A 23,381-nucleotide genomic window follows, 5' to 3' on the forward strand; every position below is an offset into this window, starting at 1 on the left:
TCACCCTTTTAGAGATATTTTATGCAAAGATGTTCTCATCCTAGTTGACAGAGGAGCCACCTCAAGTGAAGAAAGGAGAGGAAATGCAAGATGTTAAGCACCCACAGATGGGTCAGCTTCTCTGGGCTAGGAAATTTGAAAAACATAGAACTTGCTTACAATGTGGCACATAGATAAAAATACATTGTATCAGTTTAAATTATTCAAATTTCTCCCATCCTATCACTTCCCTTTTTTTCTCCATTTGATAAGGGATCAGAGGAGTCAGACAACTCTTCAAAGATCACACAGCACTGATGGCATCCCCATTCACTTCCACCTACATCAAATGATCTCCAAGCTGTTGCACTCTTTCCCCAATCCTAGAATGACTTCCATCCTGGCCTTCCCCTTTTGGCCTCTCCCTCAGGGCTCAATTATAATCCTGCCTTCTTTAGGGAGCTTTAAATTTCTTTAAAAAAATAATTACTCCAAGGAACCTTCCCATGGCTCCCATGACCCACATTGACCTCCTCCACTCACTTGATGTACAGCACTTACCAGCTGAACATTTGGGACTTTAAGTGTCTTGGGAACGTAGGAGATAGTATGTCAAAGCTGGAAGATACTTTAGTAGTCATTATGCCTAATTATTCAAGTAGACCTGTGATCTCATCCATCAATTTGGGTGTTTCCTCCAGAGATACAGACCACCACTGATACAGTCCACCTTATGGGACTCTTGTCTATGTGTTACCATGAGTTTGTCTCGTGTTCCAATCAAGTTGCTGGCTTCCTGCCTATCATCTCTCGCCCTCATTACGTGACCAGTCCATGTTCTTCCCCCCCCCCTCCCATCATACATTTCCTTGAATGACAATCTTTACTTTCGTTCTTCAAAGTTCCTTACTGATTAGATACTGTAGCCTGTTCTTTTGGCACTATGTTCTTTTCCATGGTTTTCTATGTAACTAATATCCATTTTCAATTATTTGGACACCATGTTTCATGTCTCACAGCCATATAGTTAAACCACTAGAAAATTGACATTAAAAAGACAAACCTTTTTTTTTCCTGGAGACATTTGGGATCATTAAAAGAGCTTCACAATTTCCTGAAGGGAATCCAATTCATTAGCCTGCTCTTGTTTAATTCTGGACCCACTAATCTATCTGTGTGTACATACATTAATGATTGTATGCATGTATACTTGACATGAACACACATGTATCTATATGTATATATCCATAGTGTACACATGCATATCCCATATTACACATGTACACCTATAACTATATATGTCTGTCTGTATTTATCCATACCTCTAGATGTATATTCTATATACATATAATATTATATATACTGATATATAAGCTCCACAAATTGTCCATCCAACTGTATGTCATCATTTTGGCATAAGACACTTTTCATCCACTTGATTTTTCCTGGGTAGATGGCTAGGCCAACTTTTTTTTTTAATAGCCTTTTATTTTCAAAATATATGCAAAAGATAGTTTTCAACATTCACCCCTGTGAAACCTTGTGTTCCAAATTTTTTCTCCCCCCACCCTCTTCCCTAGATAGCAAGTAGTCCAATATGTGTTAAATGTGTAATTCTTCTATACATATTTCTACATTTATCATTCTGCACACGAAAAATCAATTCAAAAAGGGAGAACATGAGAAAGAAAATAAAAAGCAAGTAAACAACAAAAAAGTGAAAATATTATATTGTGATCCATATTTAATCCCCATAGTCCTCACTTTGGGTGTAGATGGTTTTCTATCACAAATTTATTGGAACTGGTCTGAATCATCTCATTGTTGAAAAGAGCCACGTCCATCATGTTTGATCATAACATAATGTTGTTATTGCTGAGTACAATGTTCTCTTGGCTCCCTCAGCATCAGTTCCTGTAAGTCTCTCTAGGCCTTTCTGAAATCATCCTGTTGGTCATTTCTTATAAAACAATAATATTCTATCACATTCATCATTATTCAGTCATTCCCAACTGATGGGCATTTGTTCAGTTTCCTGCCTGATTATTACAAACATGTTTGCACATGTGAGTCCTTTTCCCTTTGTTATAATCTCTTTGGAATACCCAGTAGAGATATTGTAGGATTAAAGGGTACACGAACCTCTTTCAGGAGGCTCTGAAATGTTGCAGATCTTGACGTAGTCAGAATGACATCTTCCAACTCCTCTTAATGCTAATAGTTTCCCTCTGCTTATTAGTTCCTGTTTATACAGTATATAGCTTGTTTGTACATATATGCTTGCTTGTTATCTCCTCCATTAGATTGTGAGCTTCTTGAGAGCAGAGACTGCCTCTGCCCCTTTCTGTATCCTAAGTACTTAGTACAGTGTGTAGCACATTGTTATTGTTCAGCCATTCAATTATATCTGACTCCTTATGACTCTTTGGGATTTTCCTGGAAAAGATACTGGAGTGGTCTGCCATTTTCTTTTTCATCTCATTTTACAGATGAGGAAACTAAGGCAAATAGGGTTAAATGATTTTCTCAGGGTATCCTAGCTAGGAAGTACCTGAAGCCAGATTTGAATTCAGGTCTTCCTGACGCCAGGCTTGGCACTTTATCCACTATGTCACCAAAATGCTTCAAGTTCAACATAGTGCTTAGCACATACCAGGTGCTTAATAAATGTTTATTAAAATTTTTTAAAAATAGGATTCTCAGGAAGACTTTATCTTTTAAAAATTTTATTTTCTCCAGTTACATATAAAACAATATTTTTGGAGTTATAAATGTACATTCATTTTTTTTACATATTTCCTTATGTGGAAGACCCCTTCTTTGGAAAATTCCTCTTCAGTGGAATCCTGCACTCTTCCATCACAATGACAGAAACCTTTACCAAAGACTTCTCCCTCATCTGATGTTTATGATTAGAAGATCATTGAACAAGGTAATCTCTGTTAAATCTTTCAAGGAATATGTAATAATTTTGATGTCTAAAAGGGAAGCATCTTGCTGAAAGAACACCTTTAAGGTGGCGTTTTGCTCCATGAAATCAAATCCTATAAGAATATAATCGATAGATATTAAGTACAATGGGTATCCTATGGTTTTGCACTTATTCTGGTCAGTTGTGTGATGGTAAAGATATAGCTCTCTGTGGAATATTGATTGCAAAAGCCTCACATCCTGGTTGAGGATGCCCTTGGTACATTGTAGAGATGATTCTCATAAAATTTTTCTTTAGATGGAAAAAGGTCAGTAGTTCTTTCTGTGCCTTTTTTGGATTAATAAGCTTTTGAAATTTTATTCATGCCTTTGCTATCTTCCCCTCCTTTAGAAATCTTATGAATTGAACCCCCAAACACTCACAGCTTTATAACTTCCAGGATGGATCTTCTCTATTTATATTTGTTCTAGCCCATTATTTTTGCTTTTGTTCTATTTATTGCCATTTCTACCTTCTCTATGAACACATCCAGGACCATGATGTTTGAGTCCAAGTTTGGTGGAACTATTATCCTTGACAATGAAAGTAGTTGTTATAAAAATCTTTGCAGATCTTTTTCCATTTTTCTTCTGTTTGTGGTCTTCTATCTATTTTTCATTAAATGCTCTTGGGACAATTGTACTTAATTTGCTCTCTCATAAGTCTTTTTGGGCTTTACATTCCACTGGTGTGCCAGAGCTCAGAAAGACCTGAGTTCAAATTTGGCTTCGGATATTTATTAGCTGTGTGATCTTGGGCAAGTCACTTACCCCAATTTGCCTCAGTTTCCTTGTCTGTAAAATGAGCTACAGAGAGAAATAACGAACCATGTTAGTGTTTTTGTCAAGAAAACCTCAAAAAGAGTCATGAAGAATTGGACGTTATTAAAAACAACTAAACCTTTCTCCTTTATGAGGTACTGTTGCTTCTAGTCATCCATCTCTGCTCTTCCAAAGATTTTACAAATGAGTTTATTGTCTAAATACATTGTAGAGTTTGATTGTCATCTCTTTTCAATAAATGTAGGTTTGCTGATCAAGCTACTTTTTAGGCTCTTTTGGTATCCTTGTTATAGAAATTGATTTATTTTAGTATAATTTCTTGTATAAAATGTTTGAACAGATCAGGATTGAGTTTTTCCATTGTTTACAATATTTTCTCCTTATTATTCTTTTTAATTTTGACCTTTAATAAATCAGATTGCTAGCTGATTTAGGAATGACTCCCATATCAAGTTTATTTCTTCTCTGTTAAAATAATGTTCATTTCATTTTTTTTTTGCGTGATATTCATTGTGGTATTAACCAGAACCTATTAATTCTTTTCTGGGGAAAAAAAAAAAAAAGGATGCAGAAGGACAGCTAGTTGGTGTAGCAGATAGAGCATCAGCTTTGAAGTCAGAAGACCCTGAGTTCAAATTTGACCTCAGACACACTTTCTGGCTGTGTGATTCTGGGCAAGTCACTTAACCCCAATTGCCTGGGGGGGGGGGAAAGGATACATGATGTGAAGGTTTGAGGTGTTTGTGAAGTCTCCATATCCTTGGGGTCTCTAATTTCTTATTCTTCATCTATGCTTTTCAATCTATTTCTCACCATTCTCACCTGTTCCTACTTTTGTTTTCAAATCATTGAACACCAAATCATATGCTTATTTAATTTAGACTGTCTTAATTAATTTTTTAGTAGCGTTTCTCTTCCTCTTATCCTATACAACTGGTGCTGGCACATAAGCTGTCATGATTTTAATGGCAATCTTTTTGCACACAGTTATCATAGGCACTGAAATAGGAGACAGCCACCTGTTCCCATGAAATGATGTCTCTTGTTGTCTTTGAATATGTGATAAAACCCAATTCTGCCAGTTTCCTTCTTTGCCTCTCCAAGGAGCAGTGGTGAGCCATCTTTACACTTAGCTATATCTTTCATCTGATATTTCTTAGGCAGGCATTCTGAACTTGAGTTCTATGACGCTATTTGTGTGAATGTATTTTTAATATTTTGACAATTGTACTTCAATAATTTATTTTCTTTAGAATCCTATGTACGTGATTTATGCATTCAGCGATATTGTTCAGAAGTTGTGATGGATGTTTGTAATCACCATTATGACAGTCTGAGTTAGGTGGATTGGTGGAGTTTAGTTGGAGTTCTGAGCTGTATTGGGTTTAATTGATCAGATATATTTGGAAGCAATATGGCTTTTGTGGCAGTAATAAATATAGTAATGATGATGATGTTAATAATTATAATAATAATGGACATTTATTTTTGGAGAACTTTAAGACATGAAAACTATTTTGCAAACATTAACTTATTTGAGTCTCAAGTGGCCCAATGAGGTAGGTAACACATGTATTATTATGATTATCACCATTTTATGGACGAGGAAACTTGAGGCTTATGACATTGTATTCTGGTCAAATGTATTCTGGTCAAACAACTGGGAAAAGTCAGAGAAGCAATTTGGACCCAGGCATTCCTGATTTCTAGTCCAGAACTGTATTCATTGTAACTTAATGCCTTTCTTAGAATATGGAATGCAAAGAGTCAGATCTGGGAGACCCCTTAGAACATGGAACGTAAGAGCTAGGAGGACACTTGGAACAGAAAATATCAGGGCTAAGAGAACATTTAGAATAGAGAACGCTGGCACTGAGAGACACTTTAACAGAATGACAGAGCAGGTAGGGCCCTTAGAACACAGAATGCCAGAGCTGGGAGGAACTTTTGAATGCAGAATTTCAGGGCTGGGAGAGACCTCAGAACATAGAATACTGGAACTGGGAGAGACCTTAGAATAGAGAATGCCTGGATTAGGAAGTTCTATAGAGCATAGAATTTTGGAGACTATAGGGAAAATCCTTAGAATACAGAAGATATTTGGGCTGGATTTGGGCCTCAGAAACCACATGATCTGTTTATCTCTCCTGATACTCCATTTTGAACAGGAATGAAACAGAATGAGAGAAGAAAAAAAGTGAAGGAGAAAGGACTTGTCCAAGATTGGGCTAAATCAATGCCCCCCCCCCCTCCCAGGGCCTTGAAGTCAGGTTTCCTGACTCCCAGCCTAACTGTCCCCTTGCTGCCTCTTCTCAGAAGCTTCTTCTCTCTAGGTATTTATCCCTCAGCCCATGGGTGCACCACCAATGGATAGGCTACTTAGTGACATTTATGCCCAAAAAATACTGATATTCCCCTAAGGTGGGGTTGGAGGTAGGCCTGTTCTCAGTGACAAATACTATTCTCAGCCCTAGCTAAGGCAGCTCCCTTCTTCATCAGTGAAGAAGGACGATTGAGTCCCTTGCATCTCAAAGCAGCATTGGAGCTGTCTCTGCCTGGGCGTGGGCAAGATCTGTTCAGAAATAAACGGAGCCATCCTGGGAATCTTTCTCATCATATTTCTGGATCTGTGCTTTGAGGTGCCTCAGTTTTCTCTTCAAGTAGTCACAGCGGGCCTGCTTCTCCAGGAAAACTGGGTCCTGCCATAGGAGAGAGAGAAGAAAACCTTGTGGCCAATGGCTCAACCTGGGAAAGTACTGTCTCCAAACTTTTCCTTTCCATAGACTGAGCTTTATCCTTCCTTCCCTTATTTGGGGTGTCCAGAGACTCCCAGGGGCATCTATTACTACTAAGACTTAGTTCTTATGTTTTCCGGGCAGCAGGAGAGAGATTTCTGACTGAGAAAATATCACATCCTTTCTCAATGGCCAAATCGGTTTCCTTGCCCTTAGCATGATTTAGTTTTACCATCTTTAAAATGGGAGAGTATGAAGTTCTATTGGATTTTTCTGGTCCCTGGACTTAGGATGGCAAGGGGAGAGAGAAATGACTTCTAGTAGGGCCTTTGGGAAGGGATGTTGAGGGATGTTGAGAATCAAGAGTAGAGAGTTCTGTAGTGTTGTAAAGATTCTAGCAATCATTCACTCACCCTTTTCTTCTTCTCAAATTCCTTCCGGACCCTGGCAAGCCGGGCTTCTTGCTGGTGCAGGGGAAGAAGGGAGATGGAGAGCTGAGTCTGAGTCGAGTGGACATCCTCACCCACTGGTCTGCCTTTGACTTTCAAGTCATCAAATATTTTCTGCTTACAGCAGCACTTTCTCCCTAACTGCCTCCCAGAGGCCAGCTCAGGGATGATGAGGGCCTCTATGTCTCCAGCTATTGGATGGTAGGAGTGCCTTTCTGTGCAGACAAAGCAAGACTTCCAGGGCTGCTGGGATGGCCTGGGTGGGAGCCTAACCCTCCCTCCAGTAAGCCAGCAGGTATTTATTAAGCACCTGCCAGGCTTTGGGCTCTATGTTAAGTTCTAGAGATTCAGAAAGAGAGAAAAGACTTGCCCTCAAGGAGCTCTCCTTCTAACGTGGGAGGCAATACACAAATATCTAAGCACAAACAAGCTATATCTGAGGAAATGGAAAAGGCCTTCCAAGAAAGCAGCCTTTGCAGGCCAAAAAAGCCTAGAATGGGGGGGGGGGGAGGTGCTCATTCCAGGCATGAGGCACAGCCAGGGCAAAGGCCCTGAGCCTGGAGAGAAAGCAGCCTGAGGTTGTTTTCTCTGCTGTATTGGGGGACTGGAGAGGAGAGAGGAGGGGGAAGGGCCTGCTGTGACTGGGCAAGCACATGTGTTTCTGGCTCACGTCTGCACCAGCTCCCTCCTCCCTTCCAGGGCGGGTTGAGAGGATGGCCCCCTGCCTAGCTCCCCATTCCCGCCCTTCCTCCGGGCTACATGAAAGCCTCTGCTGCCCAGCACACAGTGGGAGTGCCAGGACCCCCACTGAGGGGCTGGCCCCAAAGGCCCAGACCAAAGACTGGGGCCCCCAAGGACTCAAGCTCTGCCATAGGCCCCAGAGCGCTCAGGACCCCCACTGAGGGGCTGGCCCCAAAGGCCCAGACCAAAGACTGGGGCCCCCAAGGACTCAAGCTCTGCCTTAGGCCCCCGAGTGCCCAGGACCCCTCTCAGGCTCGAGCCCAAGTCCTAGTTCCCCAGATTTCTCTCCCCATCTCCTGAAGTCTCCTCCTCCTCAGTTCTGGGCCATGTTTCCTCTGGGAAGGAAGTAGGATTTGTTTTGATCTCCCACCTGCTCCCCTGCCCTCTTCCCTCCCACTACACAGGAAGGCCCAGCCCTGTCCCTTCCCCACAAGCCTCTCAGATAGGATTCTTGGTCAGGCCAGATCCCCATTTTGACCTCCCCCACCAAAGGGGAGGCCCAAGTTCTTTAGCCCACCCTCTCCTCCTCCCCAACCCGTACCCTTCCTCCCTGCCCACTGCTGCCCAAGCCCAGCCTATAGGTAGCCTTTCAGGCCCTTTCTGGACCAGACCTCCTTGTCTGAGTGTCCCCCTCTTTTCCCTTTAGGCCGGGGCTCCCTGAGGCAGGAAGTACCCCTCTGCCCCAGATCAGGGCCTCTTGGGGAGGGGCTGTGCCTTCTCTGAACATGCCTGTTTTTTGTCTTCTACCTGAAGAGTGAGTCATGGGGTGAATCCAAGCGGGCTCCTTGGAGGGGGCAGATTGGAGGCAGGAGAATGGGGAAAAGCTGTGCTCGGAGCCCCGGGTCTTTGGGAGCAAAGAGAGAGTTAGGGGGAGCTGGACCGTGTGGGCACTGACCTTGGGCCCCGCCTGGGGCAAAGTAGACAGCAGAGCCTCCAGTTCCTGGAACTTGGCCATGGCTGTGGCCACATCCTGGTGGAGCTCCAGGTACTCGGCGTGCTGGTCCTGAAACACAGCCTTGTAGCGGCCCCTCTCCACGGCGCTGGAGATTGCCGGGTATCTCCTGCCAGGGGAGGAACCCATGGGGGCTCAGTCTGGGGCCAAAGCCTGTGCTGAGCCAGAAAAGCTGGGACAAGTTGCGATGACTTGTCCCAGGTCATACTGTCAACAGCCGAGCCAGCTAGGGCTCAGTGAGACTGGCACCTTTACCCTGGGTCCCTTCCCCTTCATATATACACAGACACAGAGACAGAAAGATACTGTCCCACAAGTAACTATGTCCTCAGCCTCCGCACTTGGGGAGGAGATGGAGTAGCTGGGGTTGAGGGCTAGAGGGGGAAGGCTCACCCATCCATCTTACAAAACTGGAAGTTGTTCCCAGACAGAAAACTATGAACCCCAAAATGGAACCAAGGGAAATATTTAAATACATAAAAGAAGCAGGGCATGTGAGGGAGTGCCCTTCAGTCCCACACCCAGTTACCTTACAACCCTTTGCTTAGGGACTTCCGATCCTTTGAATGCTTTCCCAAATAACCCTTCTCCAGGGACCCCTGTCATCCCTTTCTCCCAATGCTCCTCCAATAGCTCCAGCCGAAGGATTTTTCAATGCCCCCACAAAAGTCTTAGAATCTCCTCCTGGAGATCCTTGTTGTCCCTTATTCCCTCCCAATGTGCCTACCTCCACCCCAGGAACCATTGTCTAGAAACCCTTCCCTCCCCTCTCTCCCACTGTTTCCCCCCTTTCATCCCTGGTGTCCCCCAAAAGGTAGACTCACAGAATATAGTCAGGTACGAGCTGAGACTGGGGGGAGTGTCCAGGGTGAAGTGTTGGACTGGACCCTGTGGGACCCTTGCCTGGCTGAGGATGCAGGCCAGGAATCATCTCAGGGGTCCTGACAGGAAGCTCATCTTCAAACACAATCTTCCTGGGTCTCTGTTGGCACTGCCTCCGAGCCTGGGTATTATTGAGGCAGAAGGAGAAGGAGGGTCTTGTGAGAGCAAGGCGGGGCCAGTCCTAGACACCCCAGTGGTGGGCCTCCCCAGGGACTCCAGGGCCCCTCACTGCCCTTTCCCCAACTCCAGATCTGGGATTAGTCACTGCTCGGACTTTGAAGGAGTAAGTGGAATAGAGAGCTTTTGCACCTTGAAATAACAACAATGATAAATATTCATATATCACTTCATGTCCCCACATCTAGTGTCTCCCTCAGCCTTTTTGTGAGTTGTCTTCCTGTTAGATAGTAAGCTTCTTGAGGGCACAGAATATCTGAACCCACAAACACCATCCTTGCCTTTGCCCAGGAGCTTCATTCCCCCCTATCCTGGCACAGCACAGCCCGTATACTCCACTCTCTCCATCCACGGTACAGATGCATTGCCCACAAACATCATTCTCAGCTTTGTGCAGGGACTTCATCCTCTTTTGCCCTGGTACTTCCTATATACCCCACTCATCCTATCCTAGGCACACTACTATGTCCACAAACACTGCCCTCAGCTTTGCCCAGAGACCCCATCCCTCCTTTCTCCAAGTGCCCATGTCTCCAGGGTACTCACCCTCCTCCCTTCTTGTGTCCATATCATTATCTCCCCATCCCAGGTACACATGTTGTGCCCACAAACACCACCCTCAGCCTTGCCAAGAGATCCCATCTCTTCTTTTTCCACGTGCCCATGTCTCCAGGGTACCCACCTTCCTCCCTCCTGTGCCCACACTATTATCCTCAATGTCCTCTACACTCCCAACTCTAATCCCATGAGCCTCTAAGCCTAAGATCTCCCTCGGATTTCCACTTTTCCCCATTCCCATCTCTTCCCACATCAAGAGACTGTTGCTGGATGTTTTTCTGTGCTCCATTCTTCTGTGCCCAAAGCCTTCATTGTCCATGCACCCACAACCCTACAAACTCTGCCTTTTCCTGTGCCCACAGAATCCATTCTGTCGCTTGTCTTTAGATTCTATTTCCCTTTATTCCTATAGATCTCTCCCTTCTGTGCCCACAGTCCTTTCCCCGACTTTTGCCCCACACATCATATTCCCACTCTACCCCAAAACCTCAATCTTCCCCTGTGTTCATTGATTCTACCCATCTGCAAGCCTACAGAAAAGTGCCCTTAAGGCCCATAAAGTCCGTCCCTTCTGATGTGCCCATAAACCTCGTCCTTCCTGCACCCATAGCTCTCTGTATCCACATGTCTAGTTTCCTCTTCTACCCACACATTTGTCCTAAGAACCCACACTTTGTCTTCTACACACAACAGTCTTCACATTCACATATTCACATTCACTGTCCTCCGCTGGGCCCATGAAACACATCCCCTCCTGCGCAGTGCCCACAGATCCTGCCCCCTTTTCGTGTGCACGGACAAGTCTATCATGTCAACACAATGGATGTTCCTTGTAAATCCCACATATTCTGGACACATCAAAGCCTACATCTCCTGTCTGACCTACTAGTGCCTATATAACACATCTCTCCCAAGCTCATACAATCTCCTCCTATGCCAGGAGACCATGTCCTCTTCCCCCCTCTCCCTCCTTAGAGATTATATCCTCTCCCCATCCTCTTCAAATTCTTTTCTGAACTGAAGACCCCATTCATTCAATGAGTTATTCATTCATTCATTCATTCATTCATTTAACAAATATTTCTTCAATAGTTACTCTGTTCAAAGCCTGGTCTTTGTGCTAGTTAGCTGTGACACTTTCCCTGCCCTCCTGACATGTACATTCTCCTGGAGGAGAGATAGAGCATGCACACAGATAAATATGTTACAAAGTACAGAGTCAAATACAAAGTATGGAAGCAAAGGAGAGAGCCAAGTGTTCTAGGAAGATGTTTTCAATTGGTGGGATCCAGGGAAAGCGGAATGGAGAAACTGGCACCCAAGCTCAGCCCTGAAAGAAGAGAAGGGCTGTTCAGGGAGGCAGAGAAGGAGTTTAATTCTAGGCATGGAGAGGGAGGGGGGAGCATTCCACCTGTATGAGGTGGCAGAAGGATTTCGGGAAACAGTGAATGGTCCCATGTGGCTGTGACATGTTACTTATGAAAAGACTAACGAGAAATAAATCTGGGCAGATAGTCTAAAAACAGTGTGGAGGGTCTGGATTATTGATATTTTTATCCTAGAAGTAATAGGGAGCCATTGAAGGTTTGAGGGGAAGGGAATGAAACAGTGAAACATGTACCTGAGGAATATTAATTTGGTATCTATGTGGAAGGGAGAGATTAGAATCAGGGAGACCAATTAAGAGATAATTACAATAGTACAGGTGAGAAGTGATGGAGGATAGTGATTGTGGAATTGTAAAGAAGGGAATGAATTCTCAAGGTTTTGTGGAGAATTGAGAATGTTTGACCCTGGGCAAGTCACCTGACCATAATTGCCTTGTAAACAACAACATATGAGCAAATTGAGGTCCAGAGACTTGCCCAAGGTTACATGTAGCAAGGGTCTGACTCTAGAACCAGTGCTCATTTCATTCCAACATGATGACATGGAAGGCTGGAGAAGGATTGGATTTGGGTGAAAAAGTTTCTGCTGTTGTTTAGTCATTTTTAAGTTGTGTCCAATTCTTTGTGACCCCATTTGAAATTTTCTTGACAAAGATACTGCAATAGTTTGTCATTTCCTTCCTAGGCTTGTTTTACAGATGAGGAAACTGAGGTAAACAGGGTAAAGTGACTTGCCTAGGATCACAGCTACTAGGTGTCTGAGGCCAGATTAACATTGGGAATCTGAGTCTTTTTGACTCCAGGCCTGGGTTCTTTCCACCTCGCTGCCCTGAGTGAAAGGGGGGTGGTGGTATAATGAGTTCAGTTTTGAATATGTTGAGTTGGAGAAGCTCCTGAGACATGTGGCAGGCAGATGGAGCTCAGAGTGGACATTGCCACTGTAGAAATGATCTGGGAGTCATCTCTCTATAGAAATGATCACTGTACTCATCACAAAGGGAGATGGTGTAGAGAGAGAAGTGGGTCCAGAACACCCTTAATGCATAGGAGGTGGAGAATCCTCCAGAAATATAGGAGAAGAACTAGGAAGAGGCAGTGTCATGAAAACCCAGTGGAGAGTGTCCAGGAGAGAAGGTACGATGGCCTGTAGCAAATGCTATAGAGAAGCTAAAGAGGATGAGGATGGAGAGAAAGCTGTTGGGTTTATGGAGGCATGGAAGATGGATGATTCTTTTAATGGGAAAGGGAGGATAGCTTGAAGGCACTTTAGGACCAAGTGAAGGTTTTTGTTTTTTAATAATAGCTTTGTATTTTTTTATTATAGCTTTTTATTTACAAAACATATGCATGGGTAGTTTTTCCAACATTGACCCTTGGAAAATCTTCTGTTCCAAATTTTCCCCTCCTTCTCCCCACCCCTTCCCCTAGCTGGCAGGTAGTTCCATACATGTTAAATATGTCAAAGTATATATTAAATCCAATACATGTATATGTATTTATACAGTTATCTTGTTGTGCAAGAAAAATTGGATATAGATAGAAAGAAAAAAACCTGAGAAGGAAAACATAAATGCATCGCTTTGTATTTTTCAAAATACATGCAAAGCTAATTTTCAACATTCACCCTTGCAAAATCTTGTGTTCTAAATTTTTCTCCTTCCCTCTGTCCCTTCCCTAGACAGCAAGTAATCCAATATAAGTTAAACATGCAATTCTCCCAACCATATTTCCACATTTATCATGTGGAAATCACATCAGAAAGAAAAATAAATGAGAAAAAAACAAGCAAGCAAAACCCAACAACAACAAAAAAGCGAAAATGCTATGTTGTGATCCACATTCAGTCCCCATGGTTTTTTTTCTGGATGTGGATGGCTCTCTTCATCACAAGTTTATTGGAATTGGCCTGAATCAGCACATTATTGCAGAGAGCCACGTCCATCACCACATGAGGGTTTTAAAAGATGGAGGAGACTTGGGCATCTTTGTAGGCAACAGGGAAAAAACCTAATCTAGGAAGGAGAGATTGAAGGTGAAGGGAGGAAATTCTCTGAAGGAAAGCGATGGGAGGAGAGCAGACTGGTACCCTTCTGTTCCAGCCTTCCTGCATCCACATATCTATCCCCTGTATCCCCAAACAAGCCTTCCATGCCCAGAGATCCCATTCCTTTATAGGTTCACAGTGCCATATCATTGTACCTACAGAACCAGTCCCCCATATAATTTTTTTTTAAATTGAGGTAATTGGGGCTAAGTGACTTGTCCAGGGACACAACTAGGAAGTATTAAGTGTTTGAAATCACATTTGAACTCAGGTCCTCCTGACTTCAGGGCTGGTGCTTTCTCCACTGAGCTACCTAGCTGCTCCCCCCCATATACTTTTTCATCCCCGGACCCAGATTCCCTCCATCTAAGGGCACATCTATCATACCATTTCTTTGCTCAGAGACACATCTCTTGCTGTGCCTACATAACCTGTTCCCCTGATTTCCAGATCCTATGCTCATATATACTCTCTACCAGTGCCCACAAAGAAACACATCCTCTGTGCCCATAAACCTCATTTCCTCAGTGCCCAGAAACCTCAACCCCTCTTTTGCCTAGTGCCTGTACTGCCTCACCTGACCACTCCCAGTCCCTGTACCTATACTTCATTTCTCCTTGGCCCTGAGAGCTCCCCTGTGCTTGCCCAGCCCATTGTTCCATGCCCTCAGAGACATTCTGTACCTCCCCACACCTTCAGTTCCTGCCTATGTTCACAACCTTCCCGTCTGCTTTATTTAAGCTTGCACAACTCTTTCTGCCCCATAAGATGTCTTTTACACTCCTGTAACTCACTATCTCTTTTGCCCACATACTCCCTTATGCCCATATCTATCTCACCCATGCCCACAGCCTCCAATCTCACCCCTGTGCTCACATTCTCTGGCTCTTCCTCTACCCTGAGATCTTGTCTTCCTCTTATTCTTTGTTCTTATCTTTGGGGTCCATCTCTAAGAGCCTTACCTCAGGATTCGTGGGTCTGGAAGGCAAGTGGTAGGTGACAGGTGGGCAGCTTGAGCCTTTTGGGGCCCCTCTCTTGCCTTGTAGGAGAAACTTCTTCCCAGTGTGTGAGACAAAGTGGTGGCTGGGAGGGATGGTCTGAGCTGGCCTTTGGAGACTCCTGGGGACTCTGGGTGAGTAGCCCCGTCCTCGTGGTCCTTGGCCTGAGCACTGGATGCCCTGGCTTGATTGGGCAGGTGGGAGTCCCCTCAGCTTCTCTGCCCCAGAACATTTGACTCTGGGGATACTCCTCCTGGCCCCTGGAGGCTTGCCTTCATCCCTCCGGGGGGCATGGGCATTGTAGGCTGGACCTGCCACTTGGGAGACAGCTCGGTAGGCACGGGAGCAGACCCCACGTGGGTGGTTCTGCCCCTCCCACCATTCCCCAGTCAGAGGCTCTGGAGGCCTGGCAGCAGCTTTGTGTATGTTTGTATATCTGACTCTCCTTTGCATGGCCCACTGCTAGCTTGGAACAGAGACTCTGGGCTCTGAGCTGGGGCGGCTCAAGTTAGCTGCAACAAGCCCCTATTTTTGTGGCAGAGGAGTCCCCCTCTAGAGCCAGGCCCAGGCTGGGAGGCTCCACACCACAAAGAGGGCTTTGGGGGGAGGAAGAGCCGTCATTGCCCATGCTCTCCCCCCAGCACACACTGCTCTCCTTCCACAGGCAGGAAGTCCAAGAGTCCGCCTCCTCCTGGGCTTCCTCCTGATGGCTGCTTGGAAGAGGCCCTGTCAGAGGCTCAGGCCTGGAGGCACCCCCTGCCTGGTGGCTTCCTTCCCCCCTCCTTCCCCCACCTCTCCAGCCCAGTGCCAGGGGGAAGGAACTACCCTATACTGATTCCACCCCGGACAACAGAGAGCTAGGGGAGCACCTGGGGCTTCTGCTCCTCCTATAGGCCCCAGGGGGCAAGGCAGGTGGGTGGCCCACAGGCACAGACTCTTGCCCCTTTCTCCACAGACTGGGGTTGGGGGGCTGGGGCTGTTACCTGGCTATACCTGGGCCTTTTTGGGCTGCTCAGTCCTAGGGATCCAGGCCTGCTCTGCTTCTGTCCTGGACGAGAGCTGGGGCTGGGTTAGACATTAACCAGCCTGGGTAGGCTAATTACCCACCCCCACCCCTATCCAGGCCTCCTGCAGCTGCAAAGGACCGGGGCAGCCAGGGAAGGAGGGGCGGGCTGAGGAAGGAGGAGGGAGGGCTGGCAGGCAAGCGCTCCTGGGAGCCCAGCCTCAGCCAAAGTCTCAAGGGACGGCAGGGCAAGGCAGGAGTCATGACTCTCACACAAAGGGCAGGTCCTTGGCGTGGGGCACAGCGCCATGGTGACAGAAAGCCCGGGAATGCAGGACCCGTGAGGGCATGGGGACAAAGGGACAGGGAGATGGGGAGAAACGGACCTAGCGTGTGGGAATGCATAGGCGCGAGGAAATGGGGGGCAACCACATGGGGATGTGGCCCAGGACACAGAGATACATGTGCGCACAGGGAGTTCACGTGAACAGCGTACATGGGACACAAGGGCACAGAGACTTAAGGGACACAGGGACACAGGATTAGGCTACACATACAGAGCCAGCAGGAGGGGTTGGAAATACAGAAGTTTTCCCATCCTGGAACTTAGGGATTACTCAATGTTCATCCTTTCCTCTTTCCTTCTTTCTTCCTTCCTATCTTCCTTTGTTTCTTGTTTCTTTATTTTTTTCCTCTCTTCTTTCTTCCTTCCTTCCACTCTCTCTCCTTTCTCTCTCTCTCTATTCCTCCTTCCCTTTCTCCCCCTTTTCCTTCCTTCCTTCCTTCCTTCCTTCCTTCCTTCCTTCCTTCCTTCCTTCCTTCCTTCCTTCCTTCCTTCCTTCCTTCCTTCCTTCCTTCCTTCCTTCCTTCCTTCCTTCCTTCCTTCCTTCCTTTCCTCCCTCCCTCCCTCCCTCCCTCCCTTTCTCCCTCCCTCCTTTCTTTCTTTCATGTCTCTCCCTTTCCGTCCCCTCCCCCCCCCCTCTCTCCCCCTTTCCCCCCTTCATCAGGTACTTAATAATACTTGATTAAGTGATGTCCCCTCCTCCTCCCTTCACGTCCTCTGATGTCTCCTCATATGTGAAGGTGACCCTGGGAGCCCAAAGGCCTCCCTTCATAGCAAAACACAAATTTTGGCAGGCTTTATTAAGTTCCAAGGCTATGTGCCTAGCATCTGAGGAGCTGCATGGTTAAGGGCACAGAGACTCATGGTCAGGTTGGCTTCCAAGAGAATTCGTTTTCATAAGCACAGTAAATCAGAAAACTGTCTCCTGCAGGGTTGCCAAAGAGATCAGATAAAGAAGAAAATATGTACACAAATATTTATAGTAGTTCTGTTTGGATGGCAAAGAGCTGCCACTGAAGGGGGGTGCTCATCACTGGGAAGAGTGGATGAGCTTACTACAGATTGTGAATGTAGCAAAATGCAATTGTGCTATAAGAAATGATGAAGGGCTGGGTTTCAGAGAAACCTAAGGAGACTTGTTGAACTGATTCAGAGAGGAGTGAACAGAAACAGAGAATAATTTATTTTTTAAAATAAATTACATTTTCAATTATCTTAATTATTCTTAAGTATTGTTTCAAGAGCATTTTAAAGTTGAATGGCTTTGAAAAACTTGAGAACTCTGATTGATGACGAGACTAAACATGATTCCAGAGAATCCAAGGTGAAGCATTAGGCCTACCTCCTGGACTCCTAGTGAAGACTGAGACACACATTTTTTTTGCATTTGAGGATTTTTTTTTTTTTTTGGCTCTTCAATTTTTTTTTTTTAGCTGAGGCAATTGGGGTTAAGTGAGTTGTCCAGGGTCACACAGCTAGGAAGTGTTAAGTGTCTGAACTGCACTGAATTTGAACTTAAGTCCTCATGACTTCAGGGCTGGTGCTCTATCCACCACACCAACTAGCTACCCCTACTCTACAAATTTTTAAATAAGGGTTTTCTTTTTCTTTGAAATAATTTGGGGAGAGAAGGAGAGGAAATAAATGCCAGTTAGTTGTTAAGACAAACAAACAAACAAACAAAACACCACCAAAGATTGCAGGATTGAACTTGACTACCAGGAAGGGTGCTCCTGTTCTTGAAATTGGAGACCTCTGGATACAGCAAAATAAGTTCTGGTTCCTTAAGGAAATAATAGCAAGGAGGAGGCCCTGGAATGAACCCAGTGCCCAGCAGAGACTTGGGTGTCAGGGAAGGGGGATGGGGTTGTCAGATGCAGATTCTGCAAAGATCTGCTGGAGGTGTGTGTGTACATGTGCAAGAATTCATTATTCTTTGATGTATGCAAAAAAGACTGGCAGTCCTGAAGTATTTCTCTTTTGTGGTTCACAGCTATAATTTCTCCTAAGGAGCAACCAGTGTGGACTAATAAGAAGAGTGAATCTATCTTTAATTTGTGCTCAGATTTGCCAGGGACACTATGAGGTTAAGGGACTTGCCCATGATCACAGAGTTAGTCACAAGCTTGTGACATTTACTAGGTGTGCATCCAGGAAACTTGATTTATTTGTAAAGCAAATATTTATTGAATGAACACTCATATTGTTTTCATTTGTTAAATAATTTCAAAACAAGCAATTAAAAAGTTAACAGTTAAATTTTACTTTTAAAATGATACGCAAAATATTAGTTTGTTTGTTTGTTTTTTGAAACACTAAGGTTTGCCTGGGCACATATGCAATCCCAAATTTGCACCACATCGGCTACTATGTATCAGCAGCAAAATATCAACCTAGGACATGAAGCCAAGGTTGGCCCTCTGCTTACTATGTCTTGAAGACTTAAGTTACGGCTGAAACAACAAATTATAGACACAATTAATAATTTCAATAATGAGACAACATAATGTGTGGGATGCAGCCAAAGAGGGAATAAGGGGAAATTTTATATCTCTAGATGCTTGCTTGTATAAAATAGAGAAAGAGAAGATCAATGAATTGGACATGCAACTAAAAAAGCTAAAAAATGAACAAATTAAAACCCCTCAATTAAATACCAAATTTGAGATTCTGAAAATAAAAGGGGAGATTAATAAAACTGAAAGTAAGAAAACTCTTGAATTAATAAATAAAACTGAGTTGATTTTATGAAAAAACCAACAAAATAGATACACTTTTAGTTAATTTGATTAGAAAAAGGAAAGAGGACTTAAATGTTAGAAACGTTTATTGGGAGTAGCTAGATAGTACAGTGGATAGTATGCTGGGTCTAGAATCTCCTTATTCCAAATTTACCCAATCTCAGACACTTAGTGGTCTGAGCTGGGTAAGTCACTTTACTCCATTTGCCTCAGTTTCCTCATCTGTAAAATGAGCTGTAGAAGGAAATGGCAAACCACTCTAGCATCTTTGCCAAGAATACTCCAAGAAGGGTCACAAACAGTTGGATACAACTGAAAAAAAGAAAACTACTAAACCACAAAATTCTCTGGAGCAGCTAGCTGGTACAGTGGATAGAGCACTCATCTTATAGTAAAGAAGACCTGAATCAAATTCTCAGATAGTTACTAGCTGTGTGATCTTGGGCAAGTCAAAAAAGAGTAAAAAGTTTATCAAGATGAATTATTTGAGTAGGATCAAATAGGATTTAAATATTAAAAAATGGGAAAGGAGAGCAAACCAGGAATAGAGAATGCTGTGAACAAGGTGATTGTTTGGGGCATCAGGAAAGGGAGGGAAAAATTAGAGTATAGGGTTTTAAGGGTGAATGTTGAATATTATCCATGTATATGTTTTGAAAATAAAAAGTTTTAATAAAAATAAAAGAAGTAGGCATAGAGTGATAGAGAGAAGTTAGGGTTTTTTCAAAAGTTTTAAATGGCAGGCTGAGAAATTTGGATATTATCCTTTGATTATGGGAGTCATTGAAGATAGTTGAGCATGAGAGGGATACATGTCTGGGACTGGACTTTGAGAAGACATTTCAGACAACCTGGACAGAACAAACTATGGGAAAAGAACTAAATACTTTGATGGTATTTGAGTGTCTGGAATAACCCCTTAGCAGCTATTGGCTTCTCAGGAAAAATATTACTTGAGGAAGTGACTTTGTGGATCTTTGTCCCAGACAACTAATCTCCTAAAGTCAGGGAGGCCTCATTCTCTGTAAGGATCACATAGCGGCATTTGGGGTCTCCATATCAGGCAGAATGATGAAAGATTGTGGGTTGGGAAGTCCCACCAGGATTTATTATAAATTAGATGAGGTAAAATACAGGAGCTTTTATGAATGGCAAAAAAATTCTTCATAGGCAGGAAAATCTCCCTGATCTTCCTCCACTAATAATTAAGGGTCCCTGAGACAGGGAGCCATTGGGAAACAGAGGGGCATCACAGAAGAGGAAGAGATGCCCCCTAGTGGGCAAAACAGATAGTGACAGTAAAGTGATTAGGGGCAGGGGGTCCATGGCCCAGACACGAGAAGTGACTCATTTATACACTTTTGGAACTGAAAGAGATCTTAGAGAATAGGAAAATCAGAGCTGAGTCCTATAAAGACCCTTAGAATACAGGATGTCAGGGCTGGAAGGGTCCTTAGAACATAAAATATCAGGGTTATGAGGGGCTTTAGAATATAGGCTGTCAGGACTGGGAGGACCCTTACAATAGAGAATGTAAAAAATTTTTTTTGACTTAAAAAAACTTTAAAGCATCATTTCAATGAATGAAAATTAACAGAGTTAAACAAGACTTGCTAAAGTTGAAATGGAGTTGAATTTTTTTTTTTTTTTTGATTCATAAAAATTTATTTTATTTTATTTTTTCCCTTGCAAAACCTTTTGTTCCAAATTTCCCCCTCCTTCCACTCCCTCCCCTAGCTGGTAGGTAGTCCAATATAAGTTAAATATGTTGAAATACATGTTAAATCCAGTATATGTATACATATTTATAAGTTATATTGTTGCACAAAAAAATCAGATCAAGAAGGAAGAAAAAGAAAAAACTGAGAAAAAAAAAACAAAATGCAAGCAAATAACAACAGAGAGAGTGAAAATGCTATGCTGTGAACAACACTCAGTTCCCACAGTCCTCTCTCTAGGTGTGGATGGCTTTCTTCATCATTGTACAAGTGGAACTGGCCTCAATCATCTCATTGTTGAAGAGAGCCACGTCCATCAGAATTGATCATCGTATAGTCTTGTTGTTGCTGTGTACAATGACCTCCTGGTTCTGCCCATTTCACTCAGTATCAGTTCATGTAAGTCTCTCCAGGCCTTTCTGAAATCATCCTGCTGGTCATTTCTTAAAGAGTAATAATATTCCATAATATTCATATACCACAATTTATTCAGCCATTCTCCAATTGATGGGCATCCACCCAGTTTCCAGTTTCTTTCTTTCTTTCTTTCTTTCTTTCTTTCTTTCTTTCTTTCTTTCTTTCTTTCTTTCTTTCTTTCTTTCTTTCTTTCTTTCTTTCTTTCTTTCTTTCTTTCTTTCTTTCTTTCTTTCTTTCTTTCTTTCTTTCTTTCTTTCTTTCTTTCTTTCTTTCTTTCTTTCTTTCTTTCTTTCTTTCTTTCTTTCTTCCTTCTAGGCAAGGGTTAACAGTCTATGATAAAGGCCCGGAAGAGGGAGAGGAATGGTCAAGTCTGAGAGCAAATAGGCTAAATTAAATGGAATATAGTGTGAATGAAGAAAAAAAAATGTGCAAGAGAGTTGAGAAATTTCTGGCTCTGCTTTATCATTTTAAAAAAGAGGGCTGCCACAAACATTCTTGCACATACAGGTCCCTTTCCTTTCTTTAAAATCTTTTTGGGATATAAGCCCAGTAGTAACACTGCTGGATCAAAGGATATGCAAAGTTTGATAATTTTTTGAGCATAGTTCTAAATTGCTCTCCAGAATGGTTGGATCCGTTCACAGCTCTACCAACAATGTATCAGTATCCCAGGTTTCCCACATCCCCTCCAATATTCAACATTATCTTTCCAATCTGGCAGGTGTGTAGTGGTGTCTCAGAGTTGTCTTAATTTATATTTCTCTGATCAATAGTGATTTGAAGCATCTTTTCATGTGACTACAAATACTTACAATTTCTTTGTCTGAAAATTGTCTGTTTATATCCTTTGACCAGAGAATGTCAAAATTGTGAGAGACTTTCAAATGTCAGATCCCTGAGATTTTAGAAGAAAGAATGTCAGAGCTGGGGGTGAGGGGGAACCTTAGAATCTAGAATATTGAAGCTAGGAGAGTCCTAGAACATTTAACTAGATTGCCAGAGTTTAGAAGGATTGTAGAACAGAGGACACTTTAAAAATGGGGATACTAAGGCCCAAGGAAGTAAGGTGAGTTGTTCAAAGTCATATAACTTCATAGCACTTGAGGTAGAATGTGCTAACATGCAAGGCCCTGATGTTTTCTGCCATATTGTGTTTCTCCAAGATTGCACACCTGATTGGTGGCAAGGCTAGTACAAGAGGCAGTGGATGTTTTGATCACTGCCTTATGTTCCAATTCAGTTTATACCTATCAGCATTTATCAAGGTCCTATAATGTGATATTCAAGACCCCAGGGATTCACTAAAAAAAGTTAGCAATTTCTCAGACTTTATTTTTTACTTGAGAGGTTTGATATAAAAGAAGAAAGTAATTTGAGAAAGAATTCATCAGAATTAAAACTCAAGAGATATAGCAAAGATCTGATCTAGGAGGTGGAGCCTTAAAGGAAACTAGGGATTCTAAGAAGCAGAGGGGAAGAAGGTATTTATGCTAGGTAAGAGTTAACAGTCTATGACAAAGGCCCAGAAGAGGGAGAGGAATGGTCAAGTCTGAGAGCAAATAGGCTAAATTTAATGGAATATAGTGTGAATGAAGAGAAAAAAATGTGCAAGAGAGTTGAGAAATTTCTGGCTCTGCTTTATCATTTTAAAAAAAGATATCAAAGAAAAAATTATTCCATCTAATTCCTTGCCCATTTCATTTTTCTTTGTAGTCTATCTGTTGTTGAACTTAATCTGAGTTCTAAAATTGAATTCAGAGATGAATGATCCTGGACCTTGCACTAGTACATACAGCAGCTTCATGGCTGCCCTTCTTCCTGGATTTCTTAGTGCGTCCTGGACTAGAGAAGTGCTCAGTTCCCCTACAAGCCTAAATCTTCCCCTCTGCTACATCTTCCTCAATGCTTCTGGTGTTGCTCTCTGGGGATAAGGAGAATAAGTCTCATTGTCATCTACCAGGTGAAAACTCTTCAATATACTTGAGTATTCACATGCTGGCTTTGCTAGGCTTCCGTCCTACAAGCCAGAAATACCACTTCCTTCAATGGCTCCTTCTACGAAGTCACCTGGAGTCCTTCAGTACTCTGGCCATCCTCCTCTGGATTCTTTTTGGCTCATCAAGCCCTGAAAAGTGGCACCAGGATTGGAGATCCAGACTTCAGGTGTGGTCTGATCAGCACAAAGCATGATGGGAATATCCTCTCCCAGTGATGGACATGGCTTCCCTCTTTGCATCCCAAAATCTCATTTAGTTTTTCAGTGCTGTTTCATATGTTAACTTCTATTGAGCTTACAGATCACTAAGACCCTTATATCTTTTTCAGGCCAACTGCTGGATAGTCATATTTCATTCATCTTGTACTTCAGAAGTTGGGTTTTAAAAAAAATAATATTTAATCTTTGCCCAGTTCCCAAATTGTAAAAAACAACTTTTAACATTATTTTTTTTAAATTTTGAGTTCCAAATTCTCTCCTTTCCCATCTTCTCATTAAGAAGTCAAG

At 43.1% G+C, this 23,381-nt stretch overlaps 1 protein-coding gene across 1 annotated transcript; it reads right to left on the reverse strand.

Annotated features, from left to right (window-relative positions):
- Window positions 1–5,195: 5,195 nt before the first annotated feature.
- On the reverse strand, window positions 5,196–15,788 carry OCEL1 (occludin/ELL domain containing 1). Its single transcript, XM_074305578.1, has 5 exons — window positions 14,621–15,788; window positions 9,434–9,612; window positions 8,553–8,718; window positions 6,881–6,931; window positions 5,196–6,431 (listed from the first exon to the last, which is right to left on the reverse strand). The coding sequence occupies exons 1-5, from the start codon at window positions 15,107–15,109 to the stop codon at window positions 6,309–6,311; spliced, it is 1,008 nt and encodes a 335-aa protein (XP_074161679.1). The 5' UTR covers window positions 15,110–15,788; the 3' UTR covers window positions 5,196–6,308.
- Window positions 15,789–23,381: the final 7,593 nt, after the last annotated feature.

The sequence above is a fragment of the Sminthopsis crassicaudata genome, chromosome 1, assembly GCF_048593235.1.
Source record: "Sminthopsis crassicaudata isolate SCR6 chromosome 1, ASM4859323v1, whole genome shotgun sequence".
In the NCBI taxonomy this organism is placed as follows: Eukaryota; Metazoa; Chordata; class Mammalia; order Dasyuromorphia; family Dasyuridae; genus Sminthopsis; species Sminthopsis crassicaudata.